Consider the following 20484-nt stretch of genomic DNA (forward strand, 5'->3'; position numbering starts at 1 on the left):
GTTATATAAATGTCCAATAAGTCAGTGAAAAGGTGCTCAACATCATTAGCCATCTGGGAAATGCAAATTGAGGCCACGAGGAAAAATTCACTCTTTCACACCCATTAGAATGGCTAAGATCAAAAACACTGAGAAATAATGAACATCAGGAAAAATTCAGAACAACCACAGCTCATGTACACTGTTGTTGGGAGTGTGTAATAATGTAATCACTTCCAAAAATGTTGGCCATTTATATACATTAAATATATATTAAATATCAACTACACACCTGCCAGCAATTCTACTTCTAGATATTTCCCCAAGAGAAATCAGAAAATATGCCCTCAAGAAGACTAACACAAAGATGTTTATAGCAGGGCGTTGATTAGGCATCTGCCTTCAGCTCAGGTTATGATCCCAAGGTCCTGGGATCAAGTCCTGCATTGGGCTCCCTGCTCTGTGGGGAGCCTGCTTCCCCCCTCCCTCTGCTACTCCCCCTGCTCATGCTCTCTCTCAAATAGATAAATTAAGTCTTTAAAAAATAAATGTTCATAGCAGCTTTATTCATAATAGACAAAAAAAAAAAAAACAGAAAAACTCAAATGTCCATACTCTCAATAGAAGAAGGAATTTGAAAAGTGTGGCATATCCATACAATTAAATATGACTCTGAAATAAAAATGAATGTGACTCATGCATGCAACAATAGGGATGAACGCCGCAGACATTACACCGAGCAAAAGACGTCAGACACCAAAAAGGAGAAAATTCTAGAAAAGACAAAACTAAATCATGAGAGAAATCAGAAGAGTGGTTGTCTATGGGGGTGATGACTGACACATAACAAACACAAGGGAATTTCTTGGGTGATAGAAACATTTGACATCTTGATTTGGATGTTACTTACACAAGTGTATTCCTTTGTCAAAATTTATACAACAGTAATCTTAAGACCAGTGCATTCCTCTGTCTGCAAAATTTCCCTCACCTTAAAAATACATACATACATGCATTCAAGCATGCATACATACATAAAACTTTTCTCTCATCCAATTCAAAGCCCCCCCCCACCTTATCCCTACACCTGCTTTAAAAGGGAGTCAAGTCTTGCTTTCTTCTTTTTTTCATTCTTCATTTTGCTCATCATTCTGATGATTCTGGGTCTTCCTCTTCATCCAGTGTATTGGGAGGAGAAAGGGGTTGTCTATTTCTTGTTGAGGAAGGGACACTAGTGAAGCTTCTAGAAAGTCAGGTACTACTTCAGGGGCAAGCGAAGCAGAATTCTCAGTTTGTTCCTTAAATTATTTCCCAGTTTGCCAAAATGCAGGGTTTCACTTGCAATCTGGGGAGACTCTGCCCAAAATATCATCACCAGCCACAACCATTGATCACTTCAGAAAAAAATGTAAGTGATGGCCATTGCTCCGAGAGAAACCATAAGGATGGAAATGGCCGGCCGATTTCTCTCTCAATCTTGCCCCTACCCTGACAGATTTGTCCATGCACATCAGTCATTTCAACTGTAAACATGTATGCTTGTTTAGTCTCACAGTTTAGCATCCCTGAAGAAAGAGAAAGAGAAGAAACCACAGAACAGAAAGGGGCGGGTGGCAGGTCCCCAAAAGAGAGCCTCAGCAGAAGATCCAGGGAAATAAAGTGGAACTGCTCCTCCATCAAAGTCTCAGGGCAGTGACTTCCCCGTCCTTCATTCAGAGCCAGCTGGGGAGTCTATCCACAGGAGGGAAACTTCTCGCAATAGCTTCATTAGAAAACACGGCTGTATTTTCCTCTCAGTCACTCCCCCCATGTCCCCTGCCTCCCACAGGCTGGCACTTGCCCAGGGCTCAAATGGTGGCGTCCAGCCCCCACCCAGGGACCCAGACTTGGAGCTCCAGCCACCTTGCCCCAGGGACCCGTCCCCAGCCCATCACCAGGCATATCAGCTCTGAAAAGGAAACATAGTAGCAACGATGATCCAACAAGTCTGGTTCATAACACTCACTATGCACATCAACCAGTGTGAAACCCCTTCTGCCTGTCAGGGGGACTGGACAACAGTCATGGAAGGAGAATGGGGAAGGGCAGTCAGGATTATCCAAGGACCCTGGCGACCTCCGGCCACAGGAAACACTGCTCAGGAGACAGATGATTAACATGCGAACATAGGAGCTGTGTCTGTTTCCCCACGAGAAAGATTAAGTGAGGTTTCTGGACCTTAAGTTTCATTTGATTTTGAACAGTTTCTTCTCCCTATTGGTTGCATTGCTCTCTCGGTACCGGTTTTTGGTGGTTGCTGGGTCATGCTGTTATCCAGGGATAGCTGGGGCTCCCTCCCCAAGCATGATGTACTGGCTGTGGGTTCACTATCATCTCCCATGTAACCCTTGAGATCCTTGCCCAAACCTCGAAAACTGAGTCCAGCTGGTAAGAATGAGATCTTGCGTGCAGAGCTGCTGGCACAACTGGGTGAGAAGCAGGTTGCTCTCACCTGCCTCGTAGCACCAAGTCCCCAAGGCTGGTGGCCTCCCCTGCTTTGTCCTGCCTTCTGGGTCCACGAGTCTTCCCAGAAATTCTTGTGACGTGCTTGAACAAGACACACTTCTCCCTGCTTTGAGGGCCGTTCTGAACAAAGCACAGACGGTGCTCCCCGCTTACTGAATGAATGAGCGAATGCACAAACCACTGGCAGAAAAGTCCAGAAATAACTTATGGAAAATGCCTTGCACTCCTGGCTCGGAGTAACAGACGATACCAGTGGGAAGAGGCAGCAGGTGGGCAAAGTGACTGAGAGCTTTGGAGCCAGAGGAGGAAGTCCTTGACTGTATGGCCTGATGCAAGTCACTGGTCTTTTAAGCCTCAGTTTTCCCACCTGCAAATTCCGTCCACAGTGTAGATTTGTTGCAAAACCGCAGACATTTTTTAAAAATAAATCTAAAAATCAAGTACTGGGGACCTCTCAGCTCAGGTCCAGAGGCTTTGAAATCCCATTGTTGAGGACTTTGTGGAAACCAAGTAATGAGGAGGAAAGAAGGAAAGCCTTGAGCAGGCATGGTCTCACAGGATGCAGGGAGGCTTGGCAGGTGGTGTCAAGGGAGTGAGGAAACAGCAGAAAAGCCCGGGGTGAAGGATTGGTGTGGGCTTCCGCACCTGAGAGGGAACCAGGCAGGGCCTCGGGAAGATGCTGGAAGGTTGATGGGAGCCATGTGTGGGATATGGGCTCAGAACCCTACTTCCCCACTTAGAAATTAGTTAAAATGACATTGATTCAATAGCCCTTGATGGGCTCATCTCTATTAACTCCTGCTTTTTGGCTCAAGTAACTTTTTCTGTGTACTATGAACCTCGGGCCCTTGTAACAGCCTGTCACCACGATCACTATCAAGGATGGCGAAGAGGCATGGGGGCTGTTAGTGTTCACCCCAGCTGCTTTGGATCAGAGGCTGTTCAGACACACAGTGTCTCCTTAATCCCTGCAAGCCAGAGACAAGTCATTCTGACATGCTTACATGGAAATGTAGTCTTGGTCCCTGACAGTGACCGTTGGACACTGGCCCCAGGCCTTCCTGACTTGCCTGCCTATCAGGATAGCAGGAAACCTACTCATAAAACCTGCCTCCGAGGAAAGGACTCGGCCAAAGCTGAGTTGCCCACACAGTTGTGCAAAAACTTGGGTGGGGCTTTCCTCCCTGGGCTATTTCTTCTTCCGCTGGAGAACTTGACACCTATAAGGTCAGGTCTAGGAGGTCCCCAAGACAGTTATCACTTACCACTCTGCTTATCACCACCCCTGCCCAACTTCAGGCTCACCTTCTCGGGGGGTACTGCCATACATACTTTCTATGAAGCGTAGCTTGGACAGAGTCATGGAAACTTTGAGCTCATTCTGGGAACCTGGAAAGCTCAGCTGACATTCTTAGAATCCAGGAATGTCGCAACAGCCGGCAGGGGACGGGTCTGTTATTATCAGCCTCTCTTGCTCCCTTCTCGAACTGTAACTCTGATTCATTATGCAAATTTTGAAAATATAGGCAAGCAAAAAGGAAATCAGAACACCCCTCACCCCATCAGCCATAGGTAAATACACATCAGCCTACTTCCAGGCTTGCTTGCTATCGATGCCTATACATCTCTGCTTTAAAACACAAAAACAAAACAAAACACACACACACAAGACTGCTCAGTGCTGTTTTGTACCTCATCTTTTCACATAACCACTGCAAATAGCTTTCCGTGTCATTAAACAGGCTCCCACACCTTCATTTTTGATGACTGCCCAGTGTGCGCCGGCTAGATCTGCCTCAGTCAATTGTTTGTGTTGTTTCTCTCATGCCTGTGGTCTGCAAGTTACATCATTACCTGCTCGAAGGAAGTGCCAAGGTTTGGCCAATTAGAAGCTCTTCATTAAAAATGAAAAAGGGCACCTGCAGCCCTCCAGAGGGTGGGCCGGTGTCCTCGTTCTTCTGAAGGGTATCCTTGTTGCGAACAGCAACCTGGCCCTCCGCCGGTGAAGCCCTGGATGGGGGAAAGAGACCCGGCTCTATTTCCCCATGGACCTCTTTGGAAAAGCTAGGCAGCTTTTAAAAAAAAGAAAATGTTTTGTGATTGTTTGTGAGCACACACAGGCTCCGCGACAAAATGAGACAGAACCCTTGATTTCTCACCTCCTGCTGCACTGTTCAAAATGTTCAAAATGCCTCCCAGAGAGGCAAGGAGGAAGCAAATGCAAAACACTGATTGTGAAATTCGCATCCTCTCTTAGCTGGTTATTGTCCCGAAGGACATTTCACATCAAACTGTATTTGTTTATAAAGATTCTTCCCCCCAAGACAAACCACTTCTCCAGATACTGCTGTCGGGAGGCTAGAGAACTAGAGAGACAGAATTAAAAAATGCTGAGGGACCCGGGGTAGAGACATGAATGGGACGGAAGGACAGAAGCCACTTCCAGCCTGGAAACCCTCGATGGGGGATCTCGTTCGGAACCCCAGCCAGGTAAATAACAGGAAAAAGAGCCGCCACAGAAAGGAGAGCTGAAAAGCAGTCATTAAGCAGATGCGTTGGTGCGACATGTTGAATTTCAGGGAATACCCACAGCGGGCTAGCTCTGCTGTGGGCACTGAGGCACAGACACCAATAAAACCCCATTTCTACACTCAGGGAGCCACCCGTCTTAAGAGAGGAGTCAGACGTGCTAATGCACATTTGAAACGTGGTGTGATAAATGCAATTCCCCGGGCACTTCATGTATGTGGTATATGATGACAACACAGGGGGGTAACCCTCTGTCGGTGGCACTGGGAAGGCATCGCAGATGAAGAGGAGGGGACGTGGGGAATGTGTGCACCACCCCCAGGAAGGAGCCGCAGGCAGAAGGCATGAGGGCACGACACAGCAGGTGTGTTCCAAGAACTGCACCTGGCCAGGCAGGGTTGAGACACAGGCTGGAGCTCCAGGAATTAAAGCCGCAAGGCCAGTGGGAGCTGGGTCAGACCGCGTCCTGTGTCTGAGGGGGAAACGAGCATGGGCTCCATGCAGCGGGCAGGAGGAGCCCTCGGGGTTTCATCGGGCACATGGCTGAGTCACACTGGAGAGGCTCTTTCTGGGTGGTATGGAGCTTGCTCGATTAGAGCAGGGGGCAGAGTAGGAGTCCGCGGCTAAAGCTCAGGCTAGAAATGATGTGGGCCTCCACACAGGGCGGTGGCGGTGGGAGCGGAAGGAGGAAGCGTTTCCGGTGATGATGAACGACTAGGAGTCCACGGGGCCAAGTGACCAGTTGAAATGCAGGGCAGCCGGGTGACAAGAAAAAGGCAAAGAGCCAATAACTTACAGAACAAGACAGGGAGGCAGAAGAGGGTTAAATCTGGGGCAGATGATGGAGGGGGGGGGGGACTCCCTTCCCCAGGCACATGCGGAAAGGACGGAGCAGTCGTTGCAGAAACAAATCCCAGTGGCAGTCGGGATGGACTCGTGGGCAGAAAGCAGGATGGGCAGCCACTCCTGAGAGAGCCAGAGCTCAGAATAAAGCAGGACCAGAGGGCGGACGGGGAGGACACAAGAAACCGAGAGGGAGCAGAGGCTCACGAGCCACATTTGGCGTGGGGGATGGCCACGTCCCCTCAGTTCCAGGGGCTGGGATGCTGAGAAGAGTGACCACAGTGCCACTCAGGAAGGAAGAAGGCCAGGACGGGCTGAGAGATGAGGGGCCTACAACCCACGTCTGAGCAGGGCGGAGATGAGAAGGGGACTGACAGGCATGGACGAGCTAGAGAGGCCGAAAGCTCCGTGAGCAAGGCAAACACATTCACAGCTTGTCCAGACGGTGACCCAGGAGCACGGGTTCGCAGTGGGGCTGGTGTTTTAGGAGTGCCCACAGGGGACAAGGGCCAGCCCCGTGGTGGAGGGAGGGGCTGTGCGACTGGCCTCCTGCTTTCAGCCGAGAGTTTCCCACTGGGGTCTGAGGCCCAAGGCTCAGCATGACCCTGGCCCAGTCAGCAGCCTGCCATCTGTCCTTAGGTAGGCGTGTGGTGTTCTCCCAGGTGCCAAGAGGCTCTGAAGAAGCCACTGTCCTGAGAGGCACTGGTGTTTGAGGAAGAGGACACTTTGGGATCAGCTGGTGGACTGGGAGGCAGCAGAGAACTCCCACCTCTGAGGGAGACCACAGTGTCCCATAGGAATCTAGGACACCCCCCCCCCCAGGAGACCACTGGGGTCTGTACCCAGATGGGCCCAGCCAAGATTCACAGTCTCCAAGGAAAGTCCGATTGAAACAAAGGGATCCCCCTAGTTAGGGATGGCTATGTGCTCTACTCCTTCTTCCAGCCCTGTCTGAGGACACCCCAGGACCAATCCGTGTCATTGCCTTGAAGGATGCATTCAGCCCCTCTGTGGGAGCAAGGCAAGCCTTGCCTCACACCATCACCAAAGATGAACAGTTTACAGCAGAGACTGAGAAAGAGCCTGATGGTCTAAAGGACCCTCGGTAGAACCAGGACTCCCAGGCCCTCTGTGATTGGCAACTATGACAAAGAGCCCAGGTAATTAGTGCTTCGAGCGCTGCCATTTGAACCACATTACCTTCCCAAGGATCACCAAGCAGCTACAAATTCCTCGTAAGGTCCTACTCTGCACATGGCGCCTTCGGAAACCTTCCAGCTACCTCCACCACTTGTAAGCCCCAGGGTCGTCCAGACTCTCACTTCCGCCCCTCAGCTCAGGCTGACCTCCCAGAGCCTGGGTAGGGAAATGCTGAGCTCAGAGCCGCCCCCGCCTTCCACGGAGCCGACGTGCCCCAGGAGTAGAATGGAGGGGTGGAGGGGTGGCAGCGGCGATCAGGGGCCATAGGGGGGGTCGCGCACCCCGACCTCGCAATGACCCGCCTTGGCCTTCCCACAGGTGTGCGCAAGCGCTGCTGGAGCACGGCGCCTCGGTGCACTGCGCGGGCGGCGCGGGCGGGGACACACCGCTGCACGTCGCGGCGCAGCGCGGCCTGGACGAGCACGCGTGCCTCTACCTGGGTTGCGGCGCGCGCGTGGACTCGAGGAACGGGCGCGGCGAGACGCCCCTGAGCGCGGCGTGCGGCGCGGCGCGGTGGCCCGACGAGCACGCGCGCCGCCTGCGCCTGTGCGCGCTCCTGCTGCGGCGCGGGGCGGCGGCGGACGCGCGCGACGAGGACGAGCGCAGCCCGCTGCACAAGGCCTGCGGCCACGCGTGCCCGGGGCTGGCGCTCCTCCTGCTGCGACACGGCGCTGACGCGGGCGCGCTCGACTACGGCGGGGCCTCGCCGCTGGCCCGCGCGCTGCAGACGGCCGCCTGCGCTCCTGAGCCCGGCCCGCAGCGCACGGTGCAGGCGCTGCTCAACCACGGCTCCCCCGCCGTGTGGCCCGACGCCTTCCCCAAGGTAAGAGGGACCGGCCTGCAGCTGGGGGCTCGCTGCGCCTGCGAACTTGTCGGGATTGCAGCTTCTGATTCCCCGGGTGCGGGAGGTGGGGGAATATAGCTCTCCCTGGTGAGGCGGTGGCTGCTGAACTTGGGGCCACACTTGGAAGGGCAGGTGTCCCTGGGCCAGTCCCTAGAAAATTCAGTTGGCTGGGCGCCTGGCTTGCTCCTTGGGTGGAACCTGCAACTCTTAATCCCCGGGTTGTGAGTTCAAGCGTCACGTTGGATGCAGAGCCAACTTAAATATAGTTGTTTTTAAATAAACTGGGGACACAGGACACTTAGTTGGACGGCGCCCTCATGGCTCAAAATGTTTTGGCAGCTTATCTAATTGGTAAACAATGAAAGTCCATCCAGTGTTTGATATAAAATGAAATACCCAACCTGGCTACCTACCTTAGTCATTACTTGAATGAAAGCACTTGACACGTCCGCAAGTATCTGACATTCAGTCCACACCACACTCCTACAAAAGACACCGGGCACGTGACCCAGGCCCATGAGGTTCTCCCACCTGGGTTTCAGCCAGGTGAAATGCCTCGTTCAGGGTTAGGACTGTGTTGGGGTCTCAGCCCCAAGTTGCAGACTTGACTCTGAAGCAGCATGTCACTTTTTCCACGTATCAGATCTGCCCTGAAATGACAAAGATAAAGGGTAAGGATTGCCCATTAGAGAAAGCACTTAGAAGATGGAAAATATTTCCAAAACGAAGGTCCCCCAAATATTGGTTGGAATAAGGGTTTGTCCTCCTAAAAAGACTCCATTGAAAGGAAGTCATGCCATTAGGTATAAACTGAGAGTGTTCGACTTAAAAATTATCCCCAGACTCAGTGATCATATGCAGGAGACACACTTTGGCTGGGTATGTTTTGAACAAATAGCTGAAAAGCTTCTACTTTAAAAGGACATCACTCTAGATGGTCTGAAATAGTGAAATCCACACACTTCTCTCAAATGCCAACTTTGCCTTGTAGATGCATTCAGAGTAACACTTGTGTCTATTAAAACATAGGTCAAAGAGGGGCAATTCTACCCACATAACTCCCTCGGTGTGTCCTTACCTCACCAGCACTGTGACAAGGTTCTTCCCCTACCTCTCACAGTATCTTTGAATTGTTCTCCATGGCACTCCACTAATGCAGAATTTCAATATGGCAGGCTCTTGAAAGGGAGCACCAGCATTTCCATATTCTGTACCACTTACCTTTCATAGTCATCATTTACATTGCAATGTGTCCCCGTATTAGCGATCTTGGTTTATCAGCCAAGGGAACAGGACATCCCTGCTGCCCCTCCGGCCATGTTTGCATTAAACCAAGAAGCTCACTTCACCCTTCCTGGCATGGAACCGCATAAAGAAGGACCGAGAAACAAACAGAACAAAATAAATGTCCTTACGCATAGGCCAAAAGTGAAAAATATTTGGGGCAAGTTCTTTAAAAGAGAAAAAAGTCAATATAGTTCAGTAGTGACGAGTCGTAATCCTTTGTTAGCCTGGGAGTCATGCGATCTGAGTGATCTCTGTAGGTTTCCAAGTCCTGGGCACAGCCTCATGGACATCATCCCTGGGGGCAGGACCTCCAGCACCTGAACTCTGTCTTCAGAGCTCTAAGAATTATCCTATCTTTGCTTCGAGATGCAGGAGAAGGCACAATGTCTCCCGCCTGGGCCCCCAAGGGCCCCCTCCTGGAATTCCCCCATGCTTCGCCAGCCACATGAGACTAGAGCATGGCCACTCAGGGGGGGCAGGGAGCTTCAGGTAGGTTTGAACTCAGAGGCCGTTATACAGCAATGACCAAGAAGCCATGAGAAGCGCTTGGCTCCTAAAAGTGACAATGGATCTCTCAGCCATTTCACACCATCTGGGAAGGGATTGGAGCTTTCTTGAGAAAGCTTAATACCTGGAGGTGTTCACAAAAAAGCATTGCCACCTTGTCTCCTCCACCACAGTAAGCACAGTGCCGCAGGGCAATTCCTCCATCAGTGTTTGCTGAATGAATGAAGTGAGCTCCAACAACTCCAGGGCCAGTGCCCCAAGGGTTAGATCTTTGGAAACCGGGATGAGACTTCTTTGCGCCGAGATCCCCCATACCTCTACCTCTACCTCTACCCCACCGAGGAGTGCCGATGGGGTCCACAGCCACCAGCCCCTGGCGCTCAGGTCTGGAGTGGGTTTCAAAGGGGAACACACTGACCGCCACCCTGGGAATCCTGTAAACAGAGGCAGGCGGCTGCGTTTGTTCTAGCCTTGCCCAGGACAAACACAGCGAACTCTGGAAATCAGGCAGCAGCCCGTCCCTCCCCCCAGGCCCCTGCAAGTGGTCCACCAGGGAAGGGGTCTAATCACCACGCAGGGCATCAAAGGGACAGACCCGACTGCTCAGCAGACTCGTGGAGTGCGCAGCAAACACTGAACCGAGCCACAAAGACGCTCTGCCGGCAAGACTCAGCGCCGTGGCGGGGCGTACACAGAGGCACCGGGGAATGTCACAGAGCACGCCGTCCGTGGGCAACAGCCGTGCTTTAAATAGATGTAAAGAGACACCCACGGAGCTCAGAATTACTGAGGCAAAGGTTTCACAGCGAGCTTATGACATAAATCACAGCTCCCCCATGCCCAGACAAAGGCACCGTCGCCGCGGCAGGCGGACTCGGAGCATCCATCGGAGCCGTGCGCAGTGCTCTGCCCCGAAAATCAAAGTGGTGTCACAGCTTGGGAAGCAAGCATGTTGACAGTGCCAGGCCTTTCTGCCCGGCTGCCCGCTAGTTAACACCGGAGTCAGACGTTGGGGCGCGAGGGCAGGCGCAGGCGCGGTGGCAGGCTGCTGCCGGGTTTGAATCCTGGAAGCTGTCCGCCTGGGCGGGCGCCGGCCTGCAGGAGAGCAGGCGGGAGGGTGGGGTGACACACACCAGCAGATCCAAATTTGTTTTGCAATTGTCACTAGTGGATAGTGGGTCAGATGCTTGGTCTGCAATGTGGGTTTTGCTCACATCTCCTGCCCCTTGTTCCTCTGTGCTGGGCCATCTAAATCATCCAGACTGGCCCAGGAGTGCTGGCTGTGCAGGGACTGCAGCAGCAATGAGCCATCTCCACCAAGCCGCACTCACAGGCTGTTTCCCCCTGGCACTTGCTTACTCCTTCAGCAGACGTTTCTCAGAACGCCTGTGCTCAGTGCTGGAGTTCGTGTTGGACGGCAGTTCGCGTGTGTCCCGCCCTAGTGGAGCTGCCAGTCACCTGAGTGGAGGACAGCCTTGACTCAAACCACTACATGTTCAGTGCGAAGTTGCCGTGGTCGGAGAGCTTGCTCAAACAAGGCCCTGTGTGGCTCGAAAGTGCCAAATGGGGGCCTGAGCTGGCTGACGCAGAGGGCAGGGTGAGAGACTTCCCTGGGCGCGTGGGGAGTGAGCCCAGACCTGAAGGTGGAAGACTTGGCTGCGTGAAGAAAGGAAGGGCCATTCCCGGCAGCATAGGCAAGAATCTTGGAGCAGAAAGAGCACTGTAGTAGGGGCAGTTGAAAGATGACCCAGGAGCTAGAAGGAAGCAGTAAGAGGGAGCAAGAGGCAGAGGTTTCAGGGATTAAGAGTCTTAGCCTTTGTCTTAAGAGCAGTGGGAATGTATTACATCATTTGAAGCAGAAGTGACATAATCAAATGAGCATGGGGTTGATTTTTCTGCAGAAGAATGGAGAAAATGCGCGGGCAGGGGATGAGTGGGAAAGCACATGCTGCTGTGGCAATCCAGGTGAGGCCTGCAGATAGCTTCCGCCAGGGGAAACGAAGATTGGCGGTGAGAATGACAGATTCTAGAAACGTCTGCAGAGCTCTGGTCTTGCCTTACCTTCCCAGCACTGACCATGCTGAAAGGATGGGGCCCAAGTTTTTACATTTGCATTTTACCTAAGTACAGAACAAGGTGAAGTGACTTCACGGTTCTCCAACCTCCCAAGCTTTTCAGGGGGAGAATCCCGGGGTGGTAGTAGTCACAAACCAGATTCCATTTCCCTCCGGTCTCCAGTGAGCGAGTGGCGTATGCGCCCCTCCCCCTGGGAGGACGGAGGTGAGCTCCCCTAAATGGCGCACCTCTGTTTCTCTTGCTCTTGTTTTATTTCTCCATCTGCATATAGAGTAAGGCGCCTGTGTGGTTTTTTCCCCTTAATTTTCTTTCTGCCGCCTCATTAGCCGAGGAGAGTGCGCGTGGACCCTAATGACACCAAGATGTCAGAGGAGTGTAACTGCCGCGTCTCCGCAGACAGCACGGAGGCGGCGGAGATCTTTAAACTGTGTTGGCATAAAAATAATGGAAGCAGCCAGCTGCCTGGCAAACGTGAGGGGGCACAGTGCCGGGGGATGGGGGAGGGCCGGGGAGCCCCAGAGAGGTGGAACTGAGGAGAGACAGGAAATGAATTCCCAGAGACAGGCAATAAGACTTGGTCACAGTCTGTGACCCAGGGAGGAGGGGCCCCAGGGAGGGGGGGGCGCGTCTGCTGAGGGAGGGCAGCTCTTGGGGGGAGGGGGGCAGTGTGGGAGAGGCCTTTCCTGTCACGTGCAGTCCCTGGGGACCATTTAACAGTTTGCAGAGACAAGGGAGAGGGCCAAGGGCAGGGGCAGTGGCTGGGTGAGGGTATCCGGGGAAAGTCCGAAGAAGCAGGAATGGCTTGGGAGACTAGATCTGAAGGGATCCAGTATGAACCGCTCCTCTTCATGGTGTGGTTTCCTCCCAGTGCAGAAGGGAGACCATTGAAATCAGAGACCGCCACGCCCCAGAAAATAGCACATTAGTGGTGACTCGTGAAAGCCGGAAATAGCCACACGTTGGGGGCATCCTGTGCGGTGGTGAAGGGATAAGACTGGGCGAGGCTCAGGTGGGAAGATGCTTGCCTGCCTGGCTCTCCCTCTGTCTCTCTCCTACTCTAAAGCCCGTTTATGTTGGACTTTGAAACAGGAAGGGATTGGGACAAAAAAACAAGTTTCGAGTAGGGAGGCACCCAGAGATGATGGTTCTTCCAGCAGTAAGGTGATTAGGGGCTTTTGAAGGGCAGCCGTTCTTGTCTTCGTACTGACATAGCTGCAAAGACAGGCAAGAGGAGGTAAGGAAGACAGGAAGGGAGGGGGCCGCAAAGCAGATCCGAGGCCCCAACACGATGACCTCATGTCTGAGTCAGGGAGCTCCCGCTCCTGCGCTGCACCACCCCGAGTTTTCAGGCAATCAGGCAGTTGCTACAAAAATATTCTAGAGGTCAAAAAGGCATTAGGGGATGTCTTTGGAGATGCAGTGCATTCTAGGAGATGCAGGGAAGTGCAGAGGTGGAAACCAAGGAACCCGGGTTGCATAGCAACCTGAGAGCTCTGCTGGGAAGAGGGTAAGAGAGGAGGCCTCCCAGTGGGGGTGGGGCGCAGTCACCAGGTGAATATGGAAGCAGAGGGAGGCTGGGCACCATCCTCATGAGCCTACCTCTGCTCAGGCCCTCCACAGGCCCCCCTGGTGGAATGAGACTGGCACCACAGACTTCCCCTGCATGTTAACAGACCTCGTGTCTGATCTTCCCTTAACTGATGCTGAATAGGGAGATAAATAAATAGATCCATGACGGGGAAAGGGAGCAGAAAAACAAAAAATGGGGACAGCATCCACAGAATAGAAAGGCGACCTATACCCCTCATCAGAAGATCCAGAAGAAAGTCTGAGAAACTGTGTGCCATGGATGCTCTCACCTACAGAGTGCAAGAAGACATAGCCTCTACATCCCTAAAAACAGAGCCCGTGATGGGGACAAGGCAGCAGAATGATGTGAAAAGGAAGATGGAGGAGACAAGGTCATATGGGGGAGGGTGGCGAGTATATGAAGCAAGGCAGAAAACAGAACAGATTCATAAAAGGAACAGAGTCTGTGATTTAAGTAAGGGAGCTGGGCTGGTGGCACCTGTGGCTTCAGATCCCTTCCCTGGTGTCCCCTGGGGTCTACTCGACTTGTTGAAGGGGTGAGGGCAGCACAGCTAGAACTTTCAAGCTGAGCTCAGAGTCCCAGGCCAGCTGGTTTCTGACTGGCTTCAGCAAAAGGTGACACCATGGAAAACTAGGCATGGAGGGAAAAAGAAGCCAGGGTGTTTCTCCTCTTTCTCTGCCTTGGTAGGTTCACCAGCAGTACCTGCATCCCCAAGGTTCTGGGACCCCAACGACTCCTCCTTATGGTCACAGCCCCCACTGGGCAGCCGCTGACTTGGTTCCAGACTCCACTGTATCTCATATAACAAGAAATGTAGAAGTAAGGCAGGCTTTTGGACTGGTTGTTTCTGTGTCCTCACGAAGCTATCAAGGAATCAGGTTTGTCCAACCTCAGTGAGTCAGCTTTGTCCTCAAAATAGCTTTTGTGATAAGATGGCATCCAGCAACAACTGGGCCAGCCAGCTTCATATCCAATTGCTTTTCTCTGGAAGCCCTGAGGAGATCTTCCCATGTTTCACTGGCTCAGGCTGACTTAAACATGCACTTTCCCAAACCAGTGATGACAAGTAGAATGGAGTTACTGTGACTGAATCACACTAATCCTTTGGACTGTTGGAAAATCAACCACTGTGTGTTCACTACTAATATTAAAACCTCTTCCTAAGTGCAAAAAAAAAAAAAAAAAAAAAAAAAAAAAAAAAGAAGAAGAAGAAATAGAAGAAAAAGTGGTCATGAAGAGCAGAGTGAAGTGAGCCAACCTACAGAAAAGTGATATTACTGAAGAAAAGCCTAGAGCAAATGGATCAGAAATAGTAATCAAAGACATAATAGAAGAAAACTTAGCTGCACTAGAAGTCTTAAAGTCTTAACTCCTAGAAGTTGAATGGATACTCTATGCAAATCAGTGATGGGAGACACACTCCTTTTATTTTTAATTTCTTCTCTTTTCTTTAGGATTTTAATTTTAAGTAATCTCTATGCCCAACATGGGACTTGAATTTACAACCCTGAGATCAAGAGTCTCATGCTCTACCGGCAGAGCCAGCAAGGCGTCCTTGGAGACACATTCCTATATACATTCTAGCAGAAGTATTCATAAAAAGCATGAAAAATATCTTGCCAAGTATGTGAGCAGAAAAGCTATTCATAAAGGAATCAAACTCAGGCTGGACTCTGATTTCTCTGCTGCTATAGTATCATGAGACAAGAAAATATCATTTTCAGACTTTTAAAGAAAAAGTTTGGATGTGTACCCCTGGGGATAAAAATACATTATATGTTTATAAAAAATTAATAAATTAATTTTTAAAAATTTGATTATGCTAATATGGATAAGTAGTAGTAATGAAGGTTTCGGTATACTTGTCATTAGATTTTAATCATATGGACTCATTTTACTTGCTCTCCAAATAAATCCTCTAATGGAAAAAAAAAGTTTGGATGCTAGAATTTTAGACTCATCCTAGATGGTTTTCATTTTGATGGCAAAAGTAAAACGCTTTTAGATATCATGGGCTCATAAGATATGCCTTCGTAATGCATCAAAAAAATACTTCTATTTATTTGATTATTTAGCCAAAAAATATTTATTGAGCACCAGCCACGTGTCAGCAACATATTTAGGTGTTTTGGATATATGAGTAGATAGTTCAAGGGGGAAGACGTATTCTTGCCTTCGTGGGGCTAACAGTCTAATGGGAAGACAGTCTTTAAACCACAAGCATAATGAACGGGCCAATAAAATGATAAGGACCAGAAAGAGAGAAAGTAAGGGAAAAGGTGAGCAGTTGCAGTTGTACGTGCAGTAGCTAGGATGGGTGGCTTTGAGTCAACACTTGAGAGAGGTGAGGACATGTGCATTTCAAGTATTATAGGGGAAGGGGCCAGCCAACCAGCAGCCAATATGCAGTCTGAGATTAGAGTGGGCCTGACCTGAGAATGAGGTGACTAGTGTGGCTGATGGTGGAGAGAACCAGTGACAGTAGGAGATGAGACCAGAGGGAGAGGAGAGGCTCAAATAGTATGGGGCACTTATAGGGCATTGTCATGACTTTAGCCATGGAGGGCTTTGAGCAGAGTGGCAGGACCTGCTAACATTTGATGGGGACCCTCTGCTCTCTGTGCTGAGGAAATACGTCAGGAGGAAGAGTGCAGAAAGTGGAGGGACAAGTTGGGGGGCTACGTGAGGATCCATGTGAGGAGTGCTGGGGGCAAGTGGGAGGGAGGCACTCTGATGCTGGCTGTATTTTGGAGGTGAAGCCACCAGGGTATCTTGGTGGATTGAATGTGCAATGTGAGAGAAAGAGAGGGGTCAAAGATGACCTCTAAGGCATTCAGCCCAAGAGACTGGTTAGATGGGTTTGCCATCAGCTGAAGTGGGAAGATTGTGGGTATAGTAATTAACAGAATTCAGGGTTGTTTTGATACCAAGGAAGCAGTTGGCTGTTCCAGTCCGGGGCTTGAGGGAAGGATTTGACTGACCTAGAAATACAACTTTTGAGTGCCAATGGCATGTGAGTGGAATTTATTTATTTTTAGTCAAGTATAATCAACACCTAGTGTTATATCAGTCTCAGGTATACGATACAGTGAATCCACAATTCTGTACATTCCTCAGTGCTCATCATGATGAATGAGTACACTCTTAGTGCCCTTCACCTACTTCCCTCATCCCCCTTCACAGCCCCTATGGTAACCACCAGTTTGTTCTCTATAATTAAGAGTCTGGGGTTTTTTGGTTTGTCTCTTTTCTTCTTTCTTTCCTTCTTTCTTTGTTTCTTCAATTTCACATATAAGTGGGATCATAGGTCATGTGTCCCTCTCTGACTGACTTATTTTACTTAGCATCATACTCTCTAGCCCCTTGTCATTGCAAAGTGCAAGACTTCAGTCTTTTTTTTTTTTAAGATTTTATTTATTTATTTGACAGAGAGAAATCACAAGTAGATGGAGAGGCAGGCAGAGAGAGAGAGAGGGAAGCAGGCTCCCCGCCGAGCAGAGAGCCCGACGCGGGACTCGATCCCAGGACTCTGAGATCATGACCTGAGCCAAAGGCAGCGGCTTAACCCACTGAGCTACCCAGGCGCCCCTACTTCAGTCGTTTTTATGGCTGAGTGACATTCCATTATGTGTACGTACTACACCTTCTCTACATACGCATGGGATTTAAAGCCAGGAAACTGGATGGGATCACCAGGAAGTGAGAATGCACAGAAGAAGAAGAGAAACAAGGGCTGAATGCAGAGACATTCCAACATCAAGAAGAAGGAGAAATGAGAAGACAGCCAAGGAAAAAGGAGGGGCCAATGAGGCTTCCTGGAAACCAGCTAAAGAACGTATTATAGAGGAGGACCTGAATGACTGTGTCAGACGTGGTCGACACAGCACAAGGCGAGGTAGAGCACTGGCCACAGGATGCAGCAGCCCCCGCCCATCAATACGCTTAACAAGGGTAGGTTGTCTCAAGTGTCCAGGGCTGAAGGTCCGTGGGGTGAAATACACCAGTTGTCAAAGAGATGAGGTGACAGGGAGCGCCTGAGTGGCTCAGTTGTTAAGCTTCTGCCTTCAGCTCGGGTTGTGATCCCAGGGTCCTGGGATGGAGTCCCACATCGGGATCTCAGCTCTATGGGGAGTCTGCTTCTCCTTCTGCCCCTCCACTCATTCTCTCAATCCCTCTCTCTCTCTTTCTCTCTCTCTCTCAAATAAATAAATAAAATCTTTTAAAAATTGTTGTCCTATTTAAAAAAAGAGAGACAGATGAGGTGAAAGACTATCTCAGGGTTGGGAAACTCAAGTTCGTAGATTCCCACAACTCCACCTCCTAACCGTCTCTCAGGATCGTCCTGTTCTCTCCATCCTGACTCATACCAACTGAGTTTGGGCCACCACCATCTCTCCTAGCCTGTGGAAATGTCCCCTAAGCTGCACTCCGACCCTTCAATATGGCCCCGGGAAACTGTTCTTCACTTTGTAGCCATGGTGATGCTTGTGAAATTAAAATCTGATCCTGTCACCCCCCAACTTGCAGTTCCCCATGCCTCCCTTGTGTCCTCAGGGTCATGTCCAGCCTCATCACAGTGGTTGCGCTCCTCCTGCCCATGCCCTGCCTTCATCCCCAGGCTCTGGCTCACACTCCCCACATCATGCTCCGCACCTGGCCAACATTTTAAGCTCCTCCTCACCTCCCAGGTTTGGTCCCTGTTTTCTCTACCTGGAACAATCTTGTCCTCAGGACTCTCCATACTTTTGTAATTCCTCCTCCTTAGCAGGTCTTAACTGACCAACCAAATCACCACCCACAGCAAATCCAGGTCTCACCTAGGTACCATGTCTAGTACCTTGTGATTCCCCTCTGTGGTACTGTGGCACCTGTTTTCTATTGTTGCTGTGCTTTTTCTTTTATTTGAGATTATAAAAGTCTGTGAGGGCAGATCTTGCCACTGTATCATGCAGACATAACACAATCCCCAGCTTCTAGCAGGAGCTTGGTAAGTATCTAGGACAAATGGCTTCATGGACAGGAGGTGAACATACAACCCAGTGAAAGAGAAACAACTTCAGTAATTGAAACGCAGGTTATAAAACTAAACACTAATACCAAAAATCATTTCTGGAAGATACACATAACATAAAATATGATCTTGTAATAACCATAATCTGAGACTAAAACTCCAGATCTTATTAAGAAAGGAGAAGAATTGGGGCACCTGGATGGCTCAGTCAGTTAAGTGTCTGCCTTCGGCTCAGGTCATGATTCCAGGGTCCTGGGATTGAGCCCTGCATTGGACTCTCTGCTCCGTGGAGAGGCTGCTTCTTCCCCTCTCTGCCTGCCTCCCTACCTACTTGTGATCTCTCTCTCTGTCAAATAAGTAAGTAAAATCTTTTTAAAAAAATAAATAAATAAAGTCATAATACAACAGGCCAGAAAATTAATACCAAACAGCTAATTTTTAAAAAATAACCTTTTGAAAATTGCAGGATAAACCTCTAAATAACCACTACATCAATAGTTACATCATTGCAGAATATTTAAGAAAGTAGTACACTGTGCCTCAAAAGTTATGGCTATGACCACACCTATGTTCAAAGGAAAATCTGTACTATTTTGAAAGTTGCCTATATTATGTCTCAAGGGGAAAAATGTTACTAAACTAGCTGAGTGATCAGTCCAAGGAGTCAGAAAGAAACAGACAAAGGAATTAATAACAATAAACACAATAACTGATGGGTTAGAGTATTTTAAAAGAGAATGGGTCAACAAAAGCCAATAGGGGATTCCCTGAAAAAAAAAAAAATTAGCAAAATTCCAGTAAGACTAAATAAGGAATGACACTGGAAATACAATTATTTCATCACTATATGAATACATATATATATTTATTTCAAATGAAGAAGGATGCTTATTTCTAGATGTAGTGGGGTTATCTCCCATCCAGGTTTTCTCCCCACATGCACAGACACATTGACAAGGCTTTGGGCCCTCTGCCTTCCTGGGTTTCACCAGTACAATCTCCCAGCAGACAGACAGAGGAGGGTGAGGTCAGAGGATGTCTCTGATTGGACCCCCTTCTGCCATAGGCTGGATGCATGTCCCCAATCCAAGACCACTACTCCTTTTTTTTTTTTTAAGATTTTTTTGTTTATTTATTTGACAAGAGAGAGAGATCACAAGCAGGCAGGCAGAGAAAGAGGGGGAAGCAGGCTCCCTGCCAAGCAGAGAGCCCCATGCAGCGCTCAATCCCAGGACCCTGAGATTGTGACCTGAGCTGAAGGCAAAGGCTTAACCCTCTGAGCCACCCAGGCACCCCAGGACCACTACTCCTGATACACAGCCCACCTGATTCTGTACTCTTCAGGCCCAGAGGCAGAAAGGGCTGTGTTTCCAACTCCACATTAGAGCGCTGTCCCTTGACTTCCCCTGTATTCAAATGGTGCTAAATAGCTGCTATACCAATAAAATTAAACAATAAAATAAAAATTTTAAAAACTCCTCCCAGAAAGATCCTGTATCAACATGCCGTCTATTTCCTATATACATGCAATGCTAAATTTCTTTAAAATGAAGATTGTTGGGTGCCTGGGTGGCTCAGTTGGTTAAGCAACTGCCTTCGGCTCAGGTAATGATCCCGGAGTCCCGGGATCGAGTCCGGCATTGAGCTCCATGGGGAGTCTGCTTCTCCCTCTGACCTCCTCTCTCGTGCTCTCACTCTCTCTCAAATAAATAAATAAAATCTCTTTTAAAAATAAATGAAATAAAATGAAGATTGTTCATTTGCAACAACATGGATGGAGCTAGAGAGTAAAATGCTAAGGGAAATAAGTCAGAGAAAGACATACCATATGATCTCACTTATATGTGGACTTTAAGAAACAAGACAAATGAACAAAGAAGAAAAGAGACAAAAACAAACAAACTCTTAACTATAAAGAGCGAACTGCTGGTTACTAGAAGAGAGGTGGGGGGGATGGGTGAAGTAGGTGAAGGGGACCAAGAGTGCACTCATCGTGATGAGCACTGAGTATAGAATTGTTGACTCATCACACTGTATACCTGAACTAATATAACACTGTATGTTAACTACGCTGGAATTAATTTTTTAAAAAATAAATAAAATGAAACGATT

General features: G+C 49.4%; 1 protein-coding gene across 1 annotated transcript in view; it reads left to right on the forward strand.

Annotated features, from left to right (window-relative positions):
- ASB18 (ankyrin repeat and SOCS box containing 18) overlaps positions 1 to 20484 on the forward strand; it is a 61625-nt gene that overhangs the window by 35497 nt on the left and 5644 nt on the right. The window contains exon 5 of the mRNA XM_045066806.1: positions 7375 to 7879. Coding sequence (XP_044922741.1) covers positions 7375 to 7879 — 505 coding nt within the window. The remainder of the gene's footprint in view (positions 1 to 7374; positions 7880 to 20484) is intronic.

The sequence above is a fragment of the Mustela putorius genome, unplaced genomic scaffold, assembly GCF_011764305.1.
Source record: "Mustela putorius furo isolate JIRA1106 unplaced genomic scaffold, ASM1176430v1.1 tig00003869_pilon_pilon_pilon, whole genome shotgun sequence".
Taxonomy (NCBI): Eukaryota; Metazoa; Chordata; class Mammalia; order Carnivora; family Mustelidae; genus Mustela; species Mustela putorius.